Below are 21,495 nucleotides of genomic sequence, written 5' to 3'. Positions count from 1 at the left end.
AATAGCTTCCTCCTGCTGCTATGTAAATTGTAAAATCATGCACTGCATTGTCAAACATTCCAGACATGAGGAGCTGTCCAACAGCACTCTCAGACTGATCAGCTAATGGGTATTTGTGATGATGCTGCTGTCCAGCTCTGTTTGAGTGAGGACCAATGAAGGGAAATGGAAACCAGTTAGAGTTATCCACAGGAGTTTACTATCACTGACAAAGTCGGTCCAGTGACCTGCGGGTCCCTGTGCTGCACAACTTCCGTTCAAGTTGGACACGTGCATCAAATGATTAACAGTCAGACAGTGAACATTTTTGGCACAATCACGAAAAGAGGCAAATTGACTTTACTTACAGTCGCCTGATGCCAGACTCTGGCTGTGTTGCTGTTTTTGGCTGCAGGTGTGGAGTAGGGGGAGGGTTTGAAGGCCCATTTTCTTCCTCTGATTCCTCGCTATGAAAACAAAGTGGACAATTAACATGAGCCACTCCTGATGGAAGTGAAGGGTGACAGTCTGAAAACATGGCCAGGGGAAACAAACCTCTCTACCTTTTGTAATAAGCCATCTCTTCCTGAAGGAGGAAAACCTTTGCTTTCAGTTCATTCCTCTCATGGAGGACATCCCTCAGCTCTTGTAATGTGAAGCGAGGCCTGTTGGGGTCATTTAAATCTGCAAGCGTCTTATCTGACTGAAGGTCTTCTTCACTCATGGGTTCTGTCTGTAAAAAAACAAAAAGAACTATTTGTCAATTGCTACCCAATGGTCAATGGTGAGAGAGAGTGTGTCACTCAGACACTTTGCCTTAACCAACATTTGGACACGAAACTCCACAACATAGGCAGTATTAGAGGCTAACATGACCCGATCATTCTGAGGTCAGGCAGTGTGGTTTTACAGCAATTTCCTCATTTTGCTCCCAGGGATCTCTGACACCAGCCTTCAGTCTCCTGGTTTGGTTTATGCACCCTCAGCTCAGCCTGCATCCTTCCTGGCAAGCTGGACAAATCCCAAACTCGCATTCCCCACATCCCATCAGTATTCCTAAGTTACCAACCCACTGGCAAAAACACACAAGGACAAGCCAGTTAAAATACTTTCGAAAGATGCTGGCCTTTGTGTCGAAGGTGGAGACAGTAAAAAACAGCATCTAATGTTGTCATAAGCAAGCATTGCTAGGAAGCCTGACAGCAAATGTCACTCGGAACTGTCACAACCCTCAGAGTAAAGGCTCTATCCTTTACAAAGGGAAAGGACCAGTTATCACAAGCAGATCAACACATCCAGAGTTATGCTACTTGTTATTTCTTCAACTACAAAAGACCATCACAAACTGAAATGAGGCACAGCAGGAGGAGAAACAAACAGCACAAAGTTAGTCACACATCAAACGCCCTGACCTTGCTCATCATAAAAACAGTGTCACCAATTTCCTCAGGAAAGGGAACCCGCCTTCCTTACCCAGTCTGGGCCTATTACCTGACTTCAGTTGCACACAATGTGAAAGATGGTTCATAGCATCTGAAATGGCAGAGTAAAGACTTCAGCTGCACAAGCACCAGATCCATGGTTAGACTGCCAATGTCTTGGGGAGACAGTCGGGTCACCTTGTCGATGTGGAAAAGGGGGAACAAAGTTGAGTCGTAATTTGCTCTGAGTTGCAGCATGTGGTCCCTCCTCCACCCAGGTGTCAGAATGCTTAAAGACAAAGATTTCATTCAGCAGTGCCACAAACACCAAAACACAAATTGCAATTGGCAGATGGGCAAGTTAGCCCAGGAGGCTGGGAGTTCAAAAGAAGATGAGGAATGGAGTTCAACACACACAAGTATTCAAGGAAGGACACAGGAGTAACACAGACAGAGAAGTGTATTAGGGTAAGAAAAAAGGATTGTTGTTAACAAAATAGTGAGATTACAAATTAGATCAACATTACGTACACGTGAATCAAGAGAGCAGCAAGTTTATTAAGTAAATGATAACGTGGGAATTATAAATAGGAGATAGTGTCCAACAGGAAATTCAGGAGAAACTTATTTACCCAGAGAATGGAGACAATGTGGAACTAGGAGGAAACTTTGAGCAGGTTGGGTCTATAGTCATTGGAATTTGGAAGAATGACGATTGATCTTATTAAAACATTTATGTTTTTGAGGGGGCTTGACAAGGTAGATGCTGAGAGGATGATTCCCCTCATGGGGGAATATAGAACTGGGGGGCGGGAGGGGACAGGGGATTTAAAAACAAGGGATCTCCTATTTAAGACAGAGATGAGCAGAAGGGTCATTAGTATTTGGAATTCTCTGCACTAGAAAGAGTGGAGGCTGGGTCACTGAATATATTCAAGGCGGAGTTAGACAGATTTTTTATTGATATGGGAGTCAAGAATTATGTGGGCAAGCAGAAAGATGGAGTTAAAGGTTACAGTCAGATCAACCACGGTTGCACTGAATGGTGAAGCAGCTCTAAAGGACCATTGATCTACTCTTACCCCTATTTCTTGTGATCTTATGAAAGGAGGGGCAGACTGATGGGTTGGGTTGAATGGCCTGTTTCTGTGCTGTACATTTTACATCAGGTTAAAACTTCCCAATTAAATGTTCATGTTACAGGTAATTTACAACTCCTGACACTGAAGTGATAATTACTAACTCTAGCTGCTTTTACTTCTATATATAATTATACTTTCCAAATTGTTGCATCAGAGCTATTGAAAGCAAGAGCAAATGCATTTTGTCTTATTTTTGGAAGTTCCTGATAGGAACTTCTGAAGGTTGAAGGCCTTGGGGAGAATTTAGACATGCAACCCCTCACATCAGGTGTAGGGTCGTATCAGCACTATCCAGCTTTGTGTCAGAATGCAAAGAAGGAAAAACACTGCAGATACTGACCAAAGGTAGCTGGAACGACAGGAATTAGTGCAGATCACTCAATCTGAGCACAGGATTAGAGCTGGCTGGGTGAATTCTGACTGCAGTGCTGCACAACACCTGCACATCAGAAAGTTTCAAACACAATCTTACTGGCCGTTCATACCACACTCCCGCTGCAATGAGTTGGAGAATTTAGCAACCAGCCAAATCTCCATCCACTGCAGTGGGATGGGAAAATTTCACTGGAGCAGACAGAGATAACATTCCAACCAATGTGACTATGCCCTCACTGTTTAAACAAAACCAATATTGATATAATGGTATTTTAAAAAGAATTTATTCTTGGATTGTGGGCATCACTGCCAAGATCTTTTAGAAGGTGGTGGTGAGCTGCCTTCTTCAACAATTACAATCCATGTGGTGTAGGTACATCTTTGTAGTTAGAAAGGCAGTTCTAGGACAATGAAGGAGTGGATTTTTGAGTCAAGGTGATGAGTGACTTGTAGGTGACAGTTTTCCCATGATGTTACTGTTTAGTGATGGAGATTGTAGGACGGGGAGATGCTGTCCAGCTTGGCTCACCAGTGCAACAGATGGAAACAGAGTGAGCTACAGAGAGGTAGGGTAAGAAGAGTGATTTATCCCCTATTCTGGAGTTTTGCAGCTCAACACCAGCATCTGAACTCCTGCATTAACTTTCATTTCTACACTCCAGCTGCAATGTGAACCTCATTGTTAAAATCTACCAATCAGGAAGCGGGCTTTCCTGCTAAGCTCAGGCAGTAAGAAGGGCTGAACGAACATCTAATGTTTTTAGACAGGGAGCTGAATACATGGAATTTTCAAAATCTTAATTTCACCCTAAAGAAACAGTTAAATACTAGGAACAGAAAAAAATACTCAACTGTTTACAATTTATATAAATGACTTGGATAAAAGGCTGGATGGGATGGTTGCCAAATCTGCTGATGACACAATGATGAATAGGAAGGTAAGCTGTGAAGAGGACATAAGGAGGCTCCAAAAAGATATAGATAGGTTAAGTGAGTAGGCAAAGATCTGCCAAACAGAGTATAATGTGGGAAATTGTCCATTATGGCAGAAAGAATAAAAGAGAAACATGTTATCTTAATGGTGAGAGATTGCAGTGCTCCGAAGTGCAGAGGCATGTGGGTGTCCTAGTGTATGAATCACAAAAGGCTAGTGTGCAGGTACAGAAAATAATTGGGAAAACTAACAGAATGTTATTGTTTATTGCAAATGGAATTTAATACAAAAGTAAGGAAGTTATACTTGAGTTGTACAGGGCATTGGTGAGACGACATCAGGAGTATTGTGTACAGTACTGGTCTCCTTATTTAAGGAAAGATATGAATGAGTTGGAAGCAGTTCAGCTAAGTTTTACCAGCACCAAAGCCTGAATTGGGTGGGCCTTTATCAGAAAAGATTGGAGAGTAGGCTTGGTATCCATTGAAGTTTAGAAGAGTGAAGGGTGACGATTGAAACACACAAGGTCCTGAGGGGTCTTTACAGGGTGGATGTGGACAGCATGCTTCCTCTTATCGGAGGATCTAGAACTAGGAGTCGCCCATTTGAGACAGAGTTGAGGAGAAATTATTTCTCAGAGGGTCACGTACCTTTGGAACTCTCCTCCTCAAAAGGCAGTGGCAGACAGAGTTAGATAGATTCCTGATAAACAAGGTGGGTGAAAGGTTATCAGGGACAGGCAGAAATGTGGGGTTGAAGTTACAATCAGATCAGCCATGATCTTATTGAATGGTAGAGCAGGCTCAAAGGGCCGAGTGGCCTCCTCCTGTTCCTTGTTTGTATGTTTCTAAATTTCCACAAGGGTTTTTTTGGTTTCACCTTGCCAAACTTTCCTCTTGCAAAAAAACAAGTTCCAAACTCCATGAATCAAATCAGACTCAGCTGATGTCAATAAAGCAACATAAAATTCTTTTACTTTCAGAGTTGCTTTCAAAAGTTTCAAACGATTAAAGTTCTAACCTTATTGGGAGTAAACATATCTCACATTCAACTGTTCAAGGTTTTTACACATTACAACCCAAAAGCATAAAGGCCACGCAGCTCAATCTTAGATGTGCACACACAGCAATACAACCACAGCATTACCATGAAATACTCCCTTTCATATTCCTCAAAGCTTGGGAAGAAGGCCAGCTGCTGTACCTGAAGGTAATGAACAGAGCGAGAACAGGTTACTCGATGAGTCAATAATCGCCAGCCAGTGAACCCCTTTCAGGGAAGAGACTAAAGCTGCGGTGGTGTGTCAGGAGATGTTGAAACATTTTGGAATCCTGAATCATGCTCAGACTCTGAAAATATACTTCTTACCATAGCCAGAGAAAGGAGCGCTATTTGTGTTTGTAATGTAATTATTTTTTCAAACTAATGCCAAGGGAACACGTTGAAGGGAAATGCCACAGGAAGAATGGAAAACAAAAGGAATCCTGCTTTCCCTTTTCTGAAATTAATCCAGAATGTAAACAGGGCAGTGCAGTCTATCTCGCACCAAGCTGATCTTTCTCTACACTCTAGCTAGGACTACAACACTACACTCTGCATTCTCTCCTTTCCTTCTCTATGAACAGTTTGCTTTGTCTGTATAGCACGCAAGAAACAATACTTTTCACTGTATAAGAACATGTGACAATAACAAATCAAAACAGACCTCAGCTTTGACTCTGAACCTGAAGCAGTATTACACCAAGTCTATATCAGAAATTGATGTAAAGAGCTATTCCCCTGTACTGTTACATGCTCTGCAAAACCATCCAGAAAAGAACAAACTTGCATTTTTATTTCAGGAGTTTCACAGCTGAAGTACTTTGACATGTAGTCACAACAGAATGATGTAATCGCAGTTTGTGGGATCTTACTGTGTGTCATTAACTGCTTCATCCTTGACATTCCAACAGTAACCACACAAGGAGCATTTCATTCACAGATTGTGAAAGGTGCTACTGCAATTTAATGCTCACAGCTGCAGACTGATCGAAAGGCTAATGTTCCAATGATAGCAGCGCATTAGGAATCTACCACTCAGAGTCAAACTTGTAAGGAGTGCATCATGGTCACCCGCAAGGGAAGGCTCTGTCTGGCATGAATGTTTTACATCTATTTAATATCTTCTCTCAATAACTCCATGTGAAAGGAGTTAATATTCCAATTCTTCCTATATGAATGCTGAGTTATTTAACTGTCGGAGCATCATATCTATCCTGACCGTGCCTTCACTTGGTAATCAGACAAATACATTTTCCAGCAGGAAGTACTTTTCTCTTTAGGATGCTGCATCCCATTTGACAGAGCAAAGATTAAAGTTCAGACCCGAATCCTTCTTGCTCATTGAATAAAACCAATGAATCATCGATAACCCAAGAGGTTCTCAGACAGACTGAAAAACAATATACCTTCAGCTGCTCATCTCCATTCTCGGTGGGTTGTCCCTGGAATTTCTCCCTCAGTTTCCCAATCTCCATCCTCATGTTTCCCATTTCTTGTTCCTTGGTCTGCAAAGTTGTTTCAAGCTCCACTTTCTGCTCAATCAGCCCTTTCCCCTGCGCGTCGATCACGGACACCTTGTGTCGCAGCTCATGGTTTATCTTCATCAGCCTGTTCTGCTGGAGCTGCAACTGGAACAAACAGAAGGACAACACTCAGTGAAAATGTCAGTGACACATTACAATCCCAACATAAAGGCACTAACATATTACGATACCACCCTAAAGACAGCTCATATATCATAATCCCATCATAAATACAGTGACATTGGGTGGCACAGAGGTCAGCACTGTTGCCTCACAGCATCAGGAACCTGGGTTTAACTCAGTGACTGTCTGTGTGGAGTTTGAACTTTTTCCCCGTGACTGCGTGGGTTTCCTCCAGGTGCTCCAATTTCCTCCAAAGATGCAAAGTTTAGATGGATTGGCCATGCTAGGTTATCCCTTACAGATAATAACTTTTTGAAGTGTAGTTGTTGTTATAATTCAGGAAAGTGATGCATCCAACCATGAACTGCAAACTCCCACAAACAGAAAAATGATAATGGCAAGAAAATTTGTTTGTGATGTTGGTTAAGGGATAAACATTGGCCCCAGGGTACCCTACATTTTTTTGAATAAGCAGTTGATTCACTTACATCCGCCTGAGAGAGTAGACAGGGTCCCAGTTTAAACCTCTTCCGAATGACACCATCTCTGACAGTGCAGCAGTCCTGTATTGCTGCTCTGGCTTTTCCAGCTTAAATTATGGACTCAAGCATCTGGACTGGGCCTTGAAACCATGACTTTGTGACCCAGAGAAAAGAGGCCTACCCACTGAGTCCAAGTTGAGAGTCACACTGGACAATGTCTTATCATCAGTGACAGGTGAGGAAGCTTCGTGCAGAATATGAAACAGTAAATGTCACCTATTTGATCAATGGGAAGCATCAAAGTTACAATGAGGTGGTTGTGATCAGGGAGGAGAGGGAACCCTGTGCAGCTTTTTCTTTGTTTTGAATGGAAACTGCAAATACTGTAAATGTTTCAGGTCGATGACCTTTTGTCACAATAAATGCGAGATCATCAACTAGGAATATTTTTCTCTCCACAGGTGCTGCCCCAGTTGCTGAGTACTTTCAGCATTTTATGATTTATTTCAGATTTCCGGCAGCCAATACACTTTGATTTTGTCTCTCCTTTTACCGAGCAAAACCTATATTCTCTGGAGTTCAGAAGGATAAGAGGCGATCTCATTGGAATGTATAAATTTCTTGGCATATTTACAGGTTAGACGCTGTTTTCCACTGGATGGAGAGTCTAAAAACAGGGTTATGAGAGGATGAGTGATTGGCCACTTAGGATTGAGATGCGAAGAATTTTCTTCTCCCAAAGGGAATGAATTTTTATAATTTTCTACCCTACAGGGTTGTAGACATTCAGTCATTGAGTATATTCAAATACTGTGAGTAGATTTTTGCTCACCAAGGGTTAAGAGATATGAGAACAATGTGGGAAAGTGGAGCTGATGTGGAAAGTCAGCCACGATCATACCGAATTGTGGAGCAGACTTGAGTGTAGCCAACTTGCGCTCTCGTTTCTGATATCCTTATGCAACCACTCTCTGTATCATGCACTATAACTGAACATGAGCAAACATGGGACTTGGTTATGGACCACTATCAGAACGCATGGAGTGTTCACATTTCAGGTCATGCAGTTACACGCCCTGAGAGGACAAACTGCCTGGGAATTTAAAATATAATCAAGCACTCCTCCCAATCACACTCCATCCAATGTTGGAAATTGTCACCACTGCTGCCTTATCACTGGGTAAAGTCCTAGAACGCAACATCTTCAGACTACTCAGATTTGAACTGCCACGGTGGGATTTGATGTTGCATTCTTTGGATTACTAATCCAGTGACATAGTCACTATCTTACTATATTCCATGAAATATGTTCTTGTATTGGACCTCACCAAAATATTCCACACCATAACAGTAATTACTTACCAAAGCCTATCACGTGAATGTTTTCAAGATATAATAATGGACTCTGTAAGTCCAAGTCTTTTTATGGCAATGGACTGTGAATTAAATAAGTAGAGCATAGCTACTTCTGGTCTTTTAATACACTTCTATCCAAAGTTTTTATCAACGTTAGTGAACTGTTGGAACAATATTCTCGGAAGCAGGAAAGAGTGGAAAGTCCAACAATACTTCAAGTCACTTGTCCTGCATCACTATTAATCACACTGAAAGGGTAAACACTCACTGCCTCAACATCCTCATTTTTCAGAGTTAACTCTCGGTCTTTAGCTCTGAGCTCGTCCCGCTGTTTATCAACCACCTCCTTTAACTTCTTCATCACTTGCCATTCTCTTTCTGACATCCCAGCTGAAAGACAAGAGAGATATTCATGAGTGACAGTAAGTGAGAGCCGGCATCAGGTTCCAGCTCTCCTGCAAAGAGTTTAAATCAATTTTCAGGGTGTGGGCATCAGGGGCATTTATTGCCCAGCCCACATTTGCAGGTTTCAAAGTTGTCTGACTGGCTAGCTGCTTTAAAGACCTTGTGACACGGGGGTGAGGAGTATTACCCATTGAGCCAAGTGGTCAGATTGAGTTATCAGATATTTCAATTAAAAAGTCTGTGTAAGAAGTAAATTGGTTGCAGAGTGCAGTGTTGTGTTTTAGGAGAATGGGAAATTGATACATAAAACATAATATACTCGAGCTAAAATGTATATGAGAGATCCTTTAAGACTACACAGGTTATCTCTATTAAACAATGACTGAGTTCACACTGTAATCATTTGTGAGGCTGCAGATATTCTTGCTCTGACCATTGAAAAACTTTTCTGAAAATATATTTTTGGATGGTTGATACAGAGGTTTGATTGTGAAATGTGAAGTATGAGACAGGAAATATATAGATGTTGTTCTAAATAATCAATTAACAGATAAGATTGCATCTAGTCATGTTACCAGCAAAGTTTTAAAACTCTGTATATTGCAGACAGATATGGTATTTTGGGGTGTACATTCCTCAACCAGCAAGGCAGCAGTTAAAACTGTGAGCTCTGACATTGTAAGCCAAAGCCCAATTTACATTGCCCAACGTTACCAGAGAGATTTCAATATCAACTCCATTCTGCAAAAAATCAGTCCGAATATTCAATACAATTCTAGGAGTAACCAGCTCGCGATTTAGGGTAAAATAAGTAAATATCTGGTAAGAACAGGGACCAGCAGAATCATTACTCTCCAGCGTCAAGATCTGGAAAGCTTTGAAATGTGCAGCTGAACCTACTCCTCAAGCACATTTCCTTTAGGACCCCTAGCGGAGGCAATTTTAACCTCCTCTGCTCTGTTAGGAAACTGATTGTAATGGTCATTTTATGCCCCTTTCGATTTTACTCTCTATTGAAGTCAGTATAATGATGAAGCAGGTGGTAAAATTAGTGTTCCTGTGGAATTCCACACACCAAACTTGGTTAAAATTTATTTCTTGGAATTAGGAAGGTGGCGATCATAAATGCCAGTCCGGGTTGGAATCCACATTAGATACCCGACACACTGCTCAAATTTATTTGCACCCCAATTATTATTACCAGACATTCTGCTACAGATCAAAATACATTTAATGTTGCTTTAAAACTGATTTGACCTTTGGTATTTTGATCTCTTTTACATATCAGAGGTCAAAAAAGGTCAAAGGTTAAATTAAATTAAATGGAATTTAATGTTGGCAAGTGTGAGGTGGTCCACTTTGGTAGGAAGAATGGTAGGAAGGACTATTACTTACGGGGCGAAAAACTGCAGCAGGCGACGGTGCAGAGGGACCTCGGGGTCCTTGTGCATGAGTCGCAAAAACCCAGCTTGCAGGTGGTCAGGAAGGCGAATGGGATGCTGGCCTTCATAGCGAAGGGGATTGAATATAAAAGTAGGGAGGTCTTGCTGCAGCTGTATAGGGCATTGGTGAGGCCGCAGCTGGAGTACTGTGTGCAGTTTTGGGTGCCGCACCTGCGCAAAGATATTTTGGCCTTGGAGGGAGTGCAGAGGAGGTTTACTAGGCTGATACCGGAGTTGAGGGGGTTGAGCTATGAGGAGAGGCTGAATAAACTGGGCTTGTACTCGTTAGAGTTTAGAAGAATGAGGGGAGATCTCATTGAGACGTATAAGATGATGAATGGGATGGATAGGATAGAGGTGGAAAGACTCTTCCCGCTCAAAAAAGACAGTAGGACTAGGGGGCACAGCCTCAAGATAAAAGGGGGGCGGTTTAGAATGGAGTTGAGGAGGAACTTCTTCACTCAAAGGGTGGTGAATCTCTGGAATTCTCTGCCCGTTGAAGTGGTGGAGGCTGCCTCGCTAAATATTTTTAAGACGCGGGTTGATGGGTTTTTGATAGGAGAGGGGATTAAGGGTTATGGGGAGAGGGCGGGAAAGTGGAACTGAGCAGCGACAGATCAGCCATGATCTTATTGAATGGCGGGGCAGGCTCGAAGGGCTGGATGGCCTACTCCTGCTCCTATTTCTTATGTTCTTATGTTCAGCATTAAGATGTATACTTCACACTTCAGGTATCATACTGTCAGATTTACATGACTTCTGGTGACCAAGGGCTGATCCACCCGTAGGTGTGCTTTTTATTAATTCATGGGATGTGGGCGTTGCTGGCTAGGCCAGCATTTATTGTCCTCGAGCAGATGGTGGAGAGCTGCCTCCTTGAACCGCTGCAGTTCAGGTACACTCACAGTGCTGTCAGGATCTAACTCCTGCTAATCTATTCAGGAAAGGGTGCCAAAGAAGGCCACAAGATTCAGTCTCAGCTTAAATCACCCAGGAAACAAAAATAACTTGATAATTTAATGTCAGAGGTCTTTCAGATATTTTGATGACAGCTTTGAATCCTGTTTCTATTTTAGTTTTCACATCACATCCCAGAATACTAAAAATACCGCCTGCAGCTGTAATACACTTCAAAATCCCACTCCTTGTTTAAGGAATTTTAGGATAAAGCACCTAATGTAAGTGGGGGCATTATTAGAAGACTCTAAACTTTATATTCATATTCCGCAGTCTCTGCCTCGTGTGCATTAGAAGGGTGTGAAAAGACACATCAAATCCACAATCCTACTGGAAACCACTTGACTTCGAAACCTTCACTGGACCTCAGGTTGCTGCAAAGTGCTTCACAGCCACTGGAGTTCCTCTGAAGCAGGGACATTATTACAATGTAGGGAACACGGCAGTACATTTTCACACATCAAGCTCCCACAAACAATAGAAAAACATAGGAAACAGCAGCCTGATGAAACCACCCAGCCCCTCCAGCCTGCTCTGCCATTCAAGAAGATTGTAGCCAATCTGTGACTTTAACTCCACTTTCCTGCCTGCCCCCCACCCGCCCGATAACTCCATTCTTTCACCAAGATCAAAAACCTGTCCTGAATATATTCAGTGAAGAATTTCTTCGAGGAAATTCCAAAGATTAATCACCCTAAGAAAGAAATTTCTCCTCATCTCTATCTGAAATGGGAGACTCCTATTTCTAGACCCTCCTATAAGGGGAAACATCCTATCAGCATCTACCAATTCAAACCCCCTCAGAATCTTATGTTTCAGTAAGATCACTCCATTCTTCTAAACTCCTATCAGTATAACTGCTCAACCTTTCCTCATAACCCCTTTGTTCCAGGGATTAACACAATGAACCTTCCCTGAACTGCTTTCAAAGTAAGTACATCCTTTCTTAAGAGACCGAAACTGCATGCAGCTTGCTAAATGCTGTCTCACTGATGCCTTGTACAATTGTGATAAGATTTCTTTACTTTACAGTCCATCCCCTTTGCAATACATAGTCCATTTGTCTGTTTAATTACTTTCAGTATCTGCATACCAACTTTTAGTGATTTGTGTATAAGGACACCCAGATGCCCCTTCAGCACAGCATTCTGCAGTCTCTCTTTATTTAAAGTGTGCAGTGAAATCTTTAATACGCGGCAGGGAATGGGTGGTGCAAGTTAATCAAAAATGTCAGTTAATGAGTGTACCATTCATCAATAGAATACAGTACAAAATTTGTAGAATGAACTAATATGCAAGTATTCAAGAATTTCTAATTTCCAACAGTATATTAAAATAAATTAAAATATCCGGATAACTTTGGTTGGTAAAGTGATAACTTGTATTTGGGGAACGTCAGAAATTCTAGTTATTAAATAATTCTGGTTGTTGAGTGCTGGATAATGTAAAGTTTACTGTACTGCTTTCCTAGATATGTGTGGGGACATTAATGTTTTCACTGTATGCTTTAAATGGAGAGAGACTGCAGAATGCTGTGCTGCAGGGGGATCTGGGTGTTCTTATTTCCAAAGATGTGCGGGCTAGGTTGCCTGACCATTCTAAATTGCCCCTTAGAGTCCTGGGATGCATAGGTTAGAGGGATTAGTGGGTAAATATGTAGGGATATGGAGATAGGGCCTGGGTGGGATTGTGGTTGCTGCAGACCCGATGGACCGAATGGTCTCTTTCTGCACTGTAGGATTCTATGACTTCTATGATATCTTTGTATTATCAGCAAATCTGGCTATAATACTCAGTCCTTTCATCAAGTCATTAAGATAAACTGTAAATAGTGGAGACCACAGCACTGATCCCTGTCACTCCACTCCAGTTTGCCAACCTGAAAACAATCCATTTATCCCACCACACTGTTTTCTGATAGTCAGCCAATCCCCAATCAATGCTAGTATGTTACCCCATTCCATGAGCTTTTGTCTTTGTAGAAAATTTTATGTAGCATCTTATCAAATGCTTTCTGGAATCCCAAATACACTACATCAACTAGTTTCCTTGTATCCACCCTGTGGTTACATCCTGCAAGCATGATTTCTCTTTCATAAAAAGATGTTAAGTCTGCTCGGTAACATCATGATATAGCTACTAATTCCTCAATAAAAAGAATTCCAACATTTTCCCCAATGACAGATGTTAAATTATGAAATTATGATGAGATAATGATCAGTTAATTGGTTTTTGTGCTTGTTGATTGAGGGGTAAGTACTGCCCAGCACACTGGGGCAAACTCTCCTACTAAACTGTGATTTATTATATCCACTTGGGAGGGCAGATAAGGGTCTCCGTCAGTACTACAAGGAGAGGGTCAGTCTGGACCCGGCTTGTCCAAGGCCCAGCCCAGGGGCTGCATGTGGCCTGTGAAGTATTTTAAATGGCTGCCTTGTCCTTCTAGTGAATGAAATGGTTCAACTTCAAAATTTCCTGGAAAGAACGTCAAAAAAATGCTGAGAGTCTGCTAGGTTAATCACAGGCTGATTTCTCCACACGCTGGTTGCTGACAGTGAATGGTAAATTCTGGAGTCTTCTAGTTTTTACCTTCCTGTTTCAGGATTTCTTCCTCAGTCAGGTTTACATCCTTGTGGGAAAGGTTCATCGCCAGCTGTTTGTTTTCCTCCTGAAGTTTAGCAATCTGAGTGAGTAAATCCTGAGCCTCCCCTCGCCACACATCCTCGACCAACACCAGCTCCTGATCAAAGACAGCAGTGTTAGAAAGTTCATCAGACCCCACTCCCATCAACCTAACCCCCACCCCACTTGCCTCCTGCACACTTGCTATCATAACAGGTTGGACTGTTGCTCCATAACATTTCAGAGAACATCAACAATGCAGAATGAAGATGAGTGATACAGAGAATTTGCATTGTGGAGAAAGAGAAGGGAAAGCTTTGTACTGGGTCAATTTTATCAACACAGGACACTCCTTCATTAACTAAGTAAGGAATTGAATTATCGGCAGATCTCCTGGCAGTGTGATCAGGATCCCGAGCCCAGCTCTCAGTGTAATTACATAGAAAATACAGCTCAGAAACAAGGCCATTCATTCAACTCTCTAATCCTCCACAAACCTCCTTTCTTCATCTCACCCACTGTCTTTCTAAATTTTACTGACAGTGATGAAGTTTCAGGGCTTTTTTTTAATTCATTTGTGGGACATGGGCATCGCTGACTGGCCAGTATTTATTGCCCATCCCTAATTGTCCTTGGAGGGCAGTTGAGGAAAAACATCCTTCCTGGATTTAGTCTGTCCAGCTGTGTTAGAATTTTGCATTTTTCAATCCATTCTCCCCTCATCCTTCTACATTCGAGGAAGCTGACCACCAATGAAAACAATATTTCCAGGGCCACTTCTTTTAATATTCTGCAATGTAAATTATTAAGCCCTAATGATTTATCAGTCTTTAACCCTATTAATTTCCTGAGCACATTTTCTTACTAACGCTAATTATCTTCAATTCTCTTCCTCTCATTGGGCCTTGGTTCCCTAACATTGCTAGAAAGTTATTTGTGCTCTCTTTTATGAGGATAGAACCAAAGAATATATTCAGTGCTTCTGTCATTTCTTTATACCCCATTTTAATCCCCTCAGCTTCTGACTATAAGGGACCTGGATTTGTCTTTACCAATCTATTTTGTTTCACGTATTCATAGAAGTTTTTGCAGTCAGTTTCTATGTTCCTGCAATTTTACTCTCATACTCTATTCTCCTCCATTTGATCAATTTTTTAATCCTCTTTTGCTGAATTCTAAAATGCTCCCAATCCTCAGTCTTGCTGCTTTTTCCAGCAATTATTTACATCTCCTCTTTGGATTTAATATCATCCCTCATCTCTTTTGTAAGCCATGGCTGAATCACCCACATTTCCCCTTTTTATTTTTGCACCAGACAGGAATGAATAATTGTTGCAATTCATGCATACATTTTTTAAATATGAACCACTGCCAATCCATCATCAACCCTTTAACTTTTAATAAGGTTTCCCAACTTACCCTTGCTAATTCACACATTATACTTTCATAGTGCCCTTTACTAAGATATAAAACCCGAGGTTCAGATTCGATTACTTCACTGTCCATTTTCAGATCTGTGCTGGGTCTCCTGCTGTTTGCAGTGTCCATTAATGATCCAGATATGAAGCAGTGGCTTTGATAAGTAAGTTTGCAGATGACAAAAAAATTAGTGGTGTGGTAAATAGTGAGGAGGAAAGCCTTAGATGACAGAACGATACAGGTGGGCTGGTCAGAACAGTGGCAAATATAATTTGAGTGGACTAACAAGGCAAGGGAATACACAACAAATGGTAGAAACGGAAGTACAGAGGTACAGAGCAACCAAAGATCCCTGAAGGCAGCAGGACAGGTAGATAAGGTGGTTAAGAAAGCATATGGGATATTTGCCTTCTGAGGCACAGAATATAAGAGCAGGAAGGTTACAATGGAAATGTATAAAATACCCATTAGGCCACAGCTACAGTACTCCCTCCCGGCTATATATTGTCAGGGATGGTGATGTCTGGGGCATTGTAAGATTCTGTCAATTTTGGCAAAAGACCCCAGATGTTAGTAAGGAGGATTTTGCAGAGCTGACAGGGTTCGGTTTACTATTGACATTGTTCAATGCTGGGTGTTTTGTTCTGGTTTCATTTCTTCCTGTGTAGTTTGTAATGGATTTTAGAACATAGAACTCTACAGCACAAACAGGCCCTTCGGCCCACAAGTTGTGCCAATCATATCCATACCTACCAGACCTATCTATAACTCTCAGTTTTGATACAACTGAGTGGCAAACTAGTCTATTTCAAAGGTAATTCAAGAGTCTCATTGCTGTGGGTCTAGAGTCACATGTAAGCCAGCAGATTCCCTTGCCTAGAAAGAAAATGAGTGAACCAGATGGTGTTTTTTAACGACAATTGACAATGGTTTCATGGTCATTATTGCCAACTCCAGCTGTGAATTCCACATTTATTAACTGTCACCATCTGCCTGGGGCTCTGGATTACTAGTCTGGTGACATTACACGTACTTCACCTCCTCCCCCATAAAGAGGGCAAACTAGAGATGATTTGATATTCTGTGCTATAGAACATAAAACACTACAGCGCAGAACAGGCCCTTCGGCCCACGATGTTGTGCCGACCAGTTAAAAAACAATGACCCTCTAACCTAAACCAAACCCTTTCCATCCATAAACCTATCCACGGATCTCTTAAACGCCCCCAAACTAGGCGCATCCACAACTGCAGCAGGCAGGGCATTCCAATCCCTCACCACCCTCTGGGTAAAGAACCTACCCCTGACATCCGTCCTATAACTACCACCCCTTAATTTAAAGCTACGCCCCCTCGTGCTAGCTTTCTCCATCCGAGGAAAAAGGCTATCACTGTCCACCCTATCCAAACCTCTGATCATCTTATATGTTTCAATAAGGTCCCCTCGCAGCCACCTTCTTTCTAATGAAAACAACCTCAAATCCCTCAGTCTCTCCTCATAGGACCTCCCCTCCATACCAGGCAACATCCTGGTAAACCTCCTCTGCACCCTCTCCAAAGCCTCCACATCCTTCCTATAATGTGGGGACCAGAACTGCACACAATACTCCAAGTGCGGACGCACCAGAGTTTTGTACAGTTGCAACATGACGCTGCGGCTCTTAAATTCAATCCCCCTACCAATAAACGCCAAGACACCGCCGTATGCCTTCCTAACAACCTTATCTACTTGATTCTCAACTTTCAGGGATCTATGTACACATACACCTAGATCCCTCTGTTCATCCACACTATTCAGAGTCCTACTGTTAGCCCTATACTCTACACATCCATTATTCCTGCCAAAGTGAATTACCTCACACTTTTCCGCATTAAACTCCATCCTCCGCCTCTCGGCCCAGCTCTGCAACTTGACCAAGTCTCCCTGTAGACTAAGACACCCTTCCTCACTATCTACCACACCTCCGACTTTGGTGTCATCAGCAAATTTACTAATCCACCCAGCTATACCCTCATCCAGATCATTTATAAAAATTACAAACAGCAGTGGCCCCAAAACAGATCCCTGAGGCACACCACTCGTAACCGAACTCCATGTCGAATACTTACCATCAACCACTACCCTCTGTCTCCTATCCGCCGGCCAATTCCTAATCCAATTTCCTAAATCACCCTCAATCCCATACATCTGCAATTTCTGCAGAAGGCTTCCATGGTGAACCTTATCAAACGCCTTACTAAAGTCCAAATACACCACATCAACTGCCTTACCCCTATCCACCTCTTTGGTGACTATCTCAAAAGACTCAATAAGGTTAGTAAGGTACGACCTACCCTCCACAAAACCATGCTGACTATCTCTAATCATTTCATTACTCTCCAAATAACTATAAATCCTATCCCTAATAATTTTTTCTAAAACCTTACCCACAACAGAAGTAAGACTCACCGGTCTATAATTCCCAGGGAAGTCTCTGTTCCCCTTCTTAAACAATGGGACAACATTCGCTAACCTCCAATCTTCTGGCACTATACCAGTGACCAACGACGACCTGAAGATCAGAGCCAGAGGCTCTGCAATCTCCTCCCTTGCCTCCCAGAGAATCCTAGGGTAAATCCCGTCTGGCCCAGGGGACTTATCTATTTTCAAACCCTCAAGAATAACTAGCACATCCTCCTTGTCAACTGCAATACTGTCCAGTTTACAACCCTGTAACCCAGTGTTCTCCACAGCTACATTTATGTCCCCCTGCGTGAACACCGAAGAGAAATATTGGTTCAATGCCTCTCCAATCTCTTCCGGTTCCACACATAAATTCCCACTGCTGTCTCTAACTGGCCCTAATCTTGCCCTAACCAACCTTTTGTTCTTAACATATCTATAGAACGCCTTAGGATTCTCCTTAATCCTATCAGCCAAAGTCTTCTCATGTCCTCTTTTAGCCCTTCTTAACTCTCTCTTTAACTCCCTCCTAGCCAATCTAAAGCTCTCTAGTGCACTATCTGAGCCCTCAAGTCTTATCCGGACATAAGCCTCCTTTTTCTTTTTAACCAGCGAATCAACTTTCCTAGTGCACCACGGTTCCCTAGCTCGACCAATACCTCCTTGCCCGACAGGGACATACATGGTGATGGATTGGCAATAATTGACTCTTCCACCCTGTGAAGCTTTTTCCCAGGGTGGAAGAGTTAATTACTAGGCTGCATGGGTTTAAGGTGCAAGGGGTAAGGTTTAAAGGAGATGTACATGGCAGATTTTTTACACAGAGAGTAGAGTGTGCCTGGAACTCATTGCCAGCGGAGGTAGTGGAAGCGGATACGGTAGTGCCTTTTAAACAGCAGCCTGACAACTACATGAATAGGATGGCAGTAGAGGGGTATGTCCCCGGAAGGGTGGGGGAAGGGTTTTAGTTAAGTCGAGCAGCATGGTCGATGTAGGCTTGGAGGGCTGAAGGGCCTGTTCCTGTGCTGTAATTTTCTTTGTTTTTAATCAAAAAGCACTTGCCAACTAATTGAATCGTGGTAGAGATTGGAGTTTCACAATATATCTGATTGTCCCTATGGATCGGGCAAAGAGGAATCAGCCAGCATTCCAAGTCTGATCACTGTCCTGAGACCCATGTTTGACACTGCATGGAAAGATGCTGGTGAAATAGAACATAGAAGAACTACAGCACAAAGAGGCCCTTTGGCCCACAAGTTGCACCGATCATATCCCTGTATCCCAAATGTAATCAGTCTCAGGACCACAGTCAAGGCTGATTTGCTGAACTCCTTTCAAGAGCTGGAGTTATTTCTGGCTGGGCAAAGATTACCTTGTACAAAAGTGTACGTACAGTAGGAATTATCCTGGACTAGTTTCAATCACCTAAAGGGATTGGGGAGGAACATCCAGATTTTATTTCCTTCAGGTTGGCTCAGGTTAAAGTTTTTTTAAAAGAGTTTATTTATTAGTGTCACAAGTAGGCTTACATTAACATTGCAATGAAGTTACTGTGAAAATCCCCAAGTTACGAAACTCCGGTGCCTGTTTGGATACACGGAAGGAGAATTTAGCACAGCCAGTGCACCCTGACCAGCACATCTTTTGGATTGTGGGAGGAAACCAGAGCACCCAGAGGAAACTCACGCAGACTCTGTACAGACAGTGACCCAAGGCTGGAACTGAACCCGTGTCCCTGGCACTGAGAGGCAGCACTGCTAACCACTGTGCCACCCATATTGTTATTAATCAGTTATCCAATTACATTCTTCAGGAAATTTCTCTGTCAAAAAAGGTTAGTTGCATACAGATAAGGTCTTCTATGTTTAGATTACTCCACTAGTGTCAAAATGTAGGCGTTTCCAACTCAGATGTGTTATAAAAAAAAAGTGCCTGTGATACAAGCAGCTGAATGTATTTGTATGTTTACTTGGTTACCTATCAGTGCCCTGTCAAGTGTTTTCCTCACAGCCAGTTTATTTTGGGAGTTGGCACGATGCAGGAATTGCTGCCAGTTATTTCGATGCATAAGTCGTCCCATAATAATGGCTCAAGACTAAACATGCAATCATGCTAAAACGGGTCTATGACTGGCATTCTGCTAAAATTACATCAGAAACTCCAGCCTTTCAAATGAACTTGGTCTCCTTTTTATTCTATCTTTCCAAAAGTTAAACTGTTCTCTCATCAGATAACTTTCTTTGTAAGATGGGTTTTGTGCCACTTATAACTCAGCATGTAGCATTCTTGCCTCTGAGTCAGAAATTGTCGATTCAAGCCCCACTTTACAGAGAATTCAACATAAAATCTAGGTCAGCCCTCCCAGTGCAGTAGCGGAGGGCTGCCCCGTCAGTCGGGGGCAGTAGCGGAGGGCTGCTGCACCATCAGAGGAGCAATACAGAGAGAGAATATGCATGGCCTGAAGATGTGCTGAGGGACCGTTGCACTGTTGGAGGTGCAGTCTTTGGGAAAACCCATTTCTACATCATACAGCATCATGACGTAAAAGCATATTGCAAATGCTGGAAATCATTTCCAGCATTTCCAAAGCAGTCACAGTGGACCTGAAATGTTAACCTTACAATAAAGGACTACTTGCATGCAAGCAGCATGCAATGGATAGGGCTAAGCAATCCAACAACCAACAGGTCAGATCCAAGGTCTGTAGACCTGCCACATCCAGCCATGAATGGCAGGTGGACAATTAAACAACTTCCTGGAGGAGCAAGCTCCTCAAACATCTCTATTCACAATGATGGGAGAGCCCAACTCATCTGGTTAAAAAAAATAAGGCATCTGCAACAATCTTCAGCCAGAAGTGTCAAGTGAATGATCCATCTTGGCCTCTCCAGTGGTCGCCAGCATCACAGATTCAGTCCTCAGCCAATCTGATTCTCTCCACGTGATATCAAGAAATAGTTGAACGCTCTGGATATTGCAAAGGCTACGGGCTTTGACAATATACTAGGTTTTGAAGACCTGAGCTCTAGAACTTGTTGCACCCTGAGCCAAGCTAAATACCGCTAAATCGCCAGCACCGTACTAGCAATGTGGAAAATTGTTCAGATATGCCTTGTACACAAAAGCGTACACAGGGTAGGCAGTTTAGGACAAAGATGAGGAGAAATTTCCTCAGACTGCCTACCCTAATCCAACACCGGTATCTCCACATCAGGAAATTTCTTCACCTAGACAGTGGTCAGCCTATGGAATTTGCTACTACAGAAAGTAGTAGAGGCCAAAACATTGAATGTTTTCAAGAGGCTGTTAGATTTAGCACTCGAAGTGAAGGAAATCAAAGGATATGGGGTTGGGGGGAGCGGGGGGTGGAATCAGGATACTGAGTTGGATTGTAAATTATGATCATAATGAATGGCAAAGTAGATTCAAAGGGCCAAATGGCCTCCTGTTGCTCCTATTTTCTATATTTCTATGTGCTGTATTCCTTCCACACATACTGGTTACCTATAGAAAAAAGCAGAACTTCAAAAAATTCTTCTGAAATATAAAAAAAAATGCACAATATACACACACATCATTTGCACGCTTTCATCACAACACTACAACCAAGAAATTGTCCTCCAAGCTACTCAACATCTTGACTTAGGAATATATTGCTGATCTTTCACTATCACTGGATGAAAATCCTGGAACTCCCTCCCCCACAGATGTACCTACACCACATGGACTGCAGTAGCTCACCATCACCTTCTCATGAGGCAATGAGGGATGGGCAATAAATGCTGGTCTAGCCCAAATCCCATGAATGAGTAAAGAAAAACTCTGCCTCTCT

The 21,495-nt window shown here is 42.4% G+C and overlaps 1 protein-coding gene across 4 annotated transcripts in view; it reads right to left on the bottom strand.

Moving 5' to 3' along the window:
• rilpl1 (Rab interacting lysosomal protein-like 1) overlaps positions 1-21,495 on the bottom strand; it is a 38,344-nt gene that overhangs the window by 10,783 nt on the left and 6,066 nt on the right. For 2 of the 4 annotated variants that reach the window (XM_080207931.1, XM_080207930.1), the window contains exons 2-7: positions 13,770-13,920; positions 8,645-8,766; positions 6,299-6,520; positions 4,998-5,054; positions 543-712; positions 348-446 (exon numbers count right to left, since the gene is read on the bottom strand). In XM_080207931.1, the coding sequence (XP_080064057.1) occupies positions 348-446; positions 543-712; positions 4,998-5,054; positions 6,299-6,520; positions 8,645-8,766; positions 13,770-13,920 (821 nt within the window). The remainder of the gene's footprint in view (positions 1-347; positions 447-542; positions 713-4,997; positions 5,055-6,298; positions 6,521-8,644; positions 8,767-13,769; positions 13,921-21,495) is intronic. The other 2 variants (XM_080207933.1, XM_080207932.1) reach the window with 1 other exon arrangement.

Source organism: Carcharhinus amblyrhynchos, chromosome 20, assembly GCF_965287045.1.
Source record: "Carcharhinus amblyrhynchos chromosome 20, sCarAmb.v2.hapA, whole genome shotgun sequence".
Taxonomy (NCBI): Eukaryota; Metazoa; Chordata; class Chondrichthyes; order Carcharhiniformes; family Carcharhinidae; genus Carcharhinus; species Carcharhinus amblyrhynchos.
Note: the sequence above shows the minus strand (reverse complement) of the source record. Positions and strands in the feature narration are given on the sequence as shown.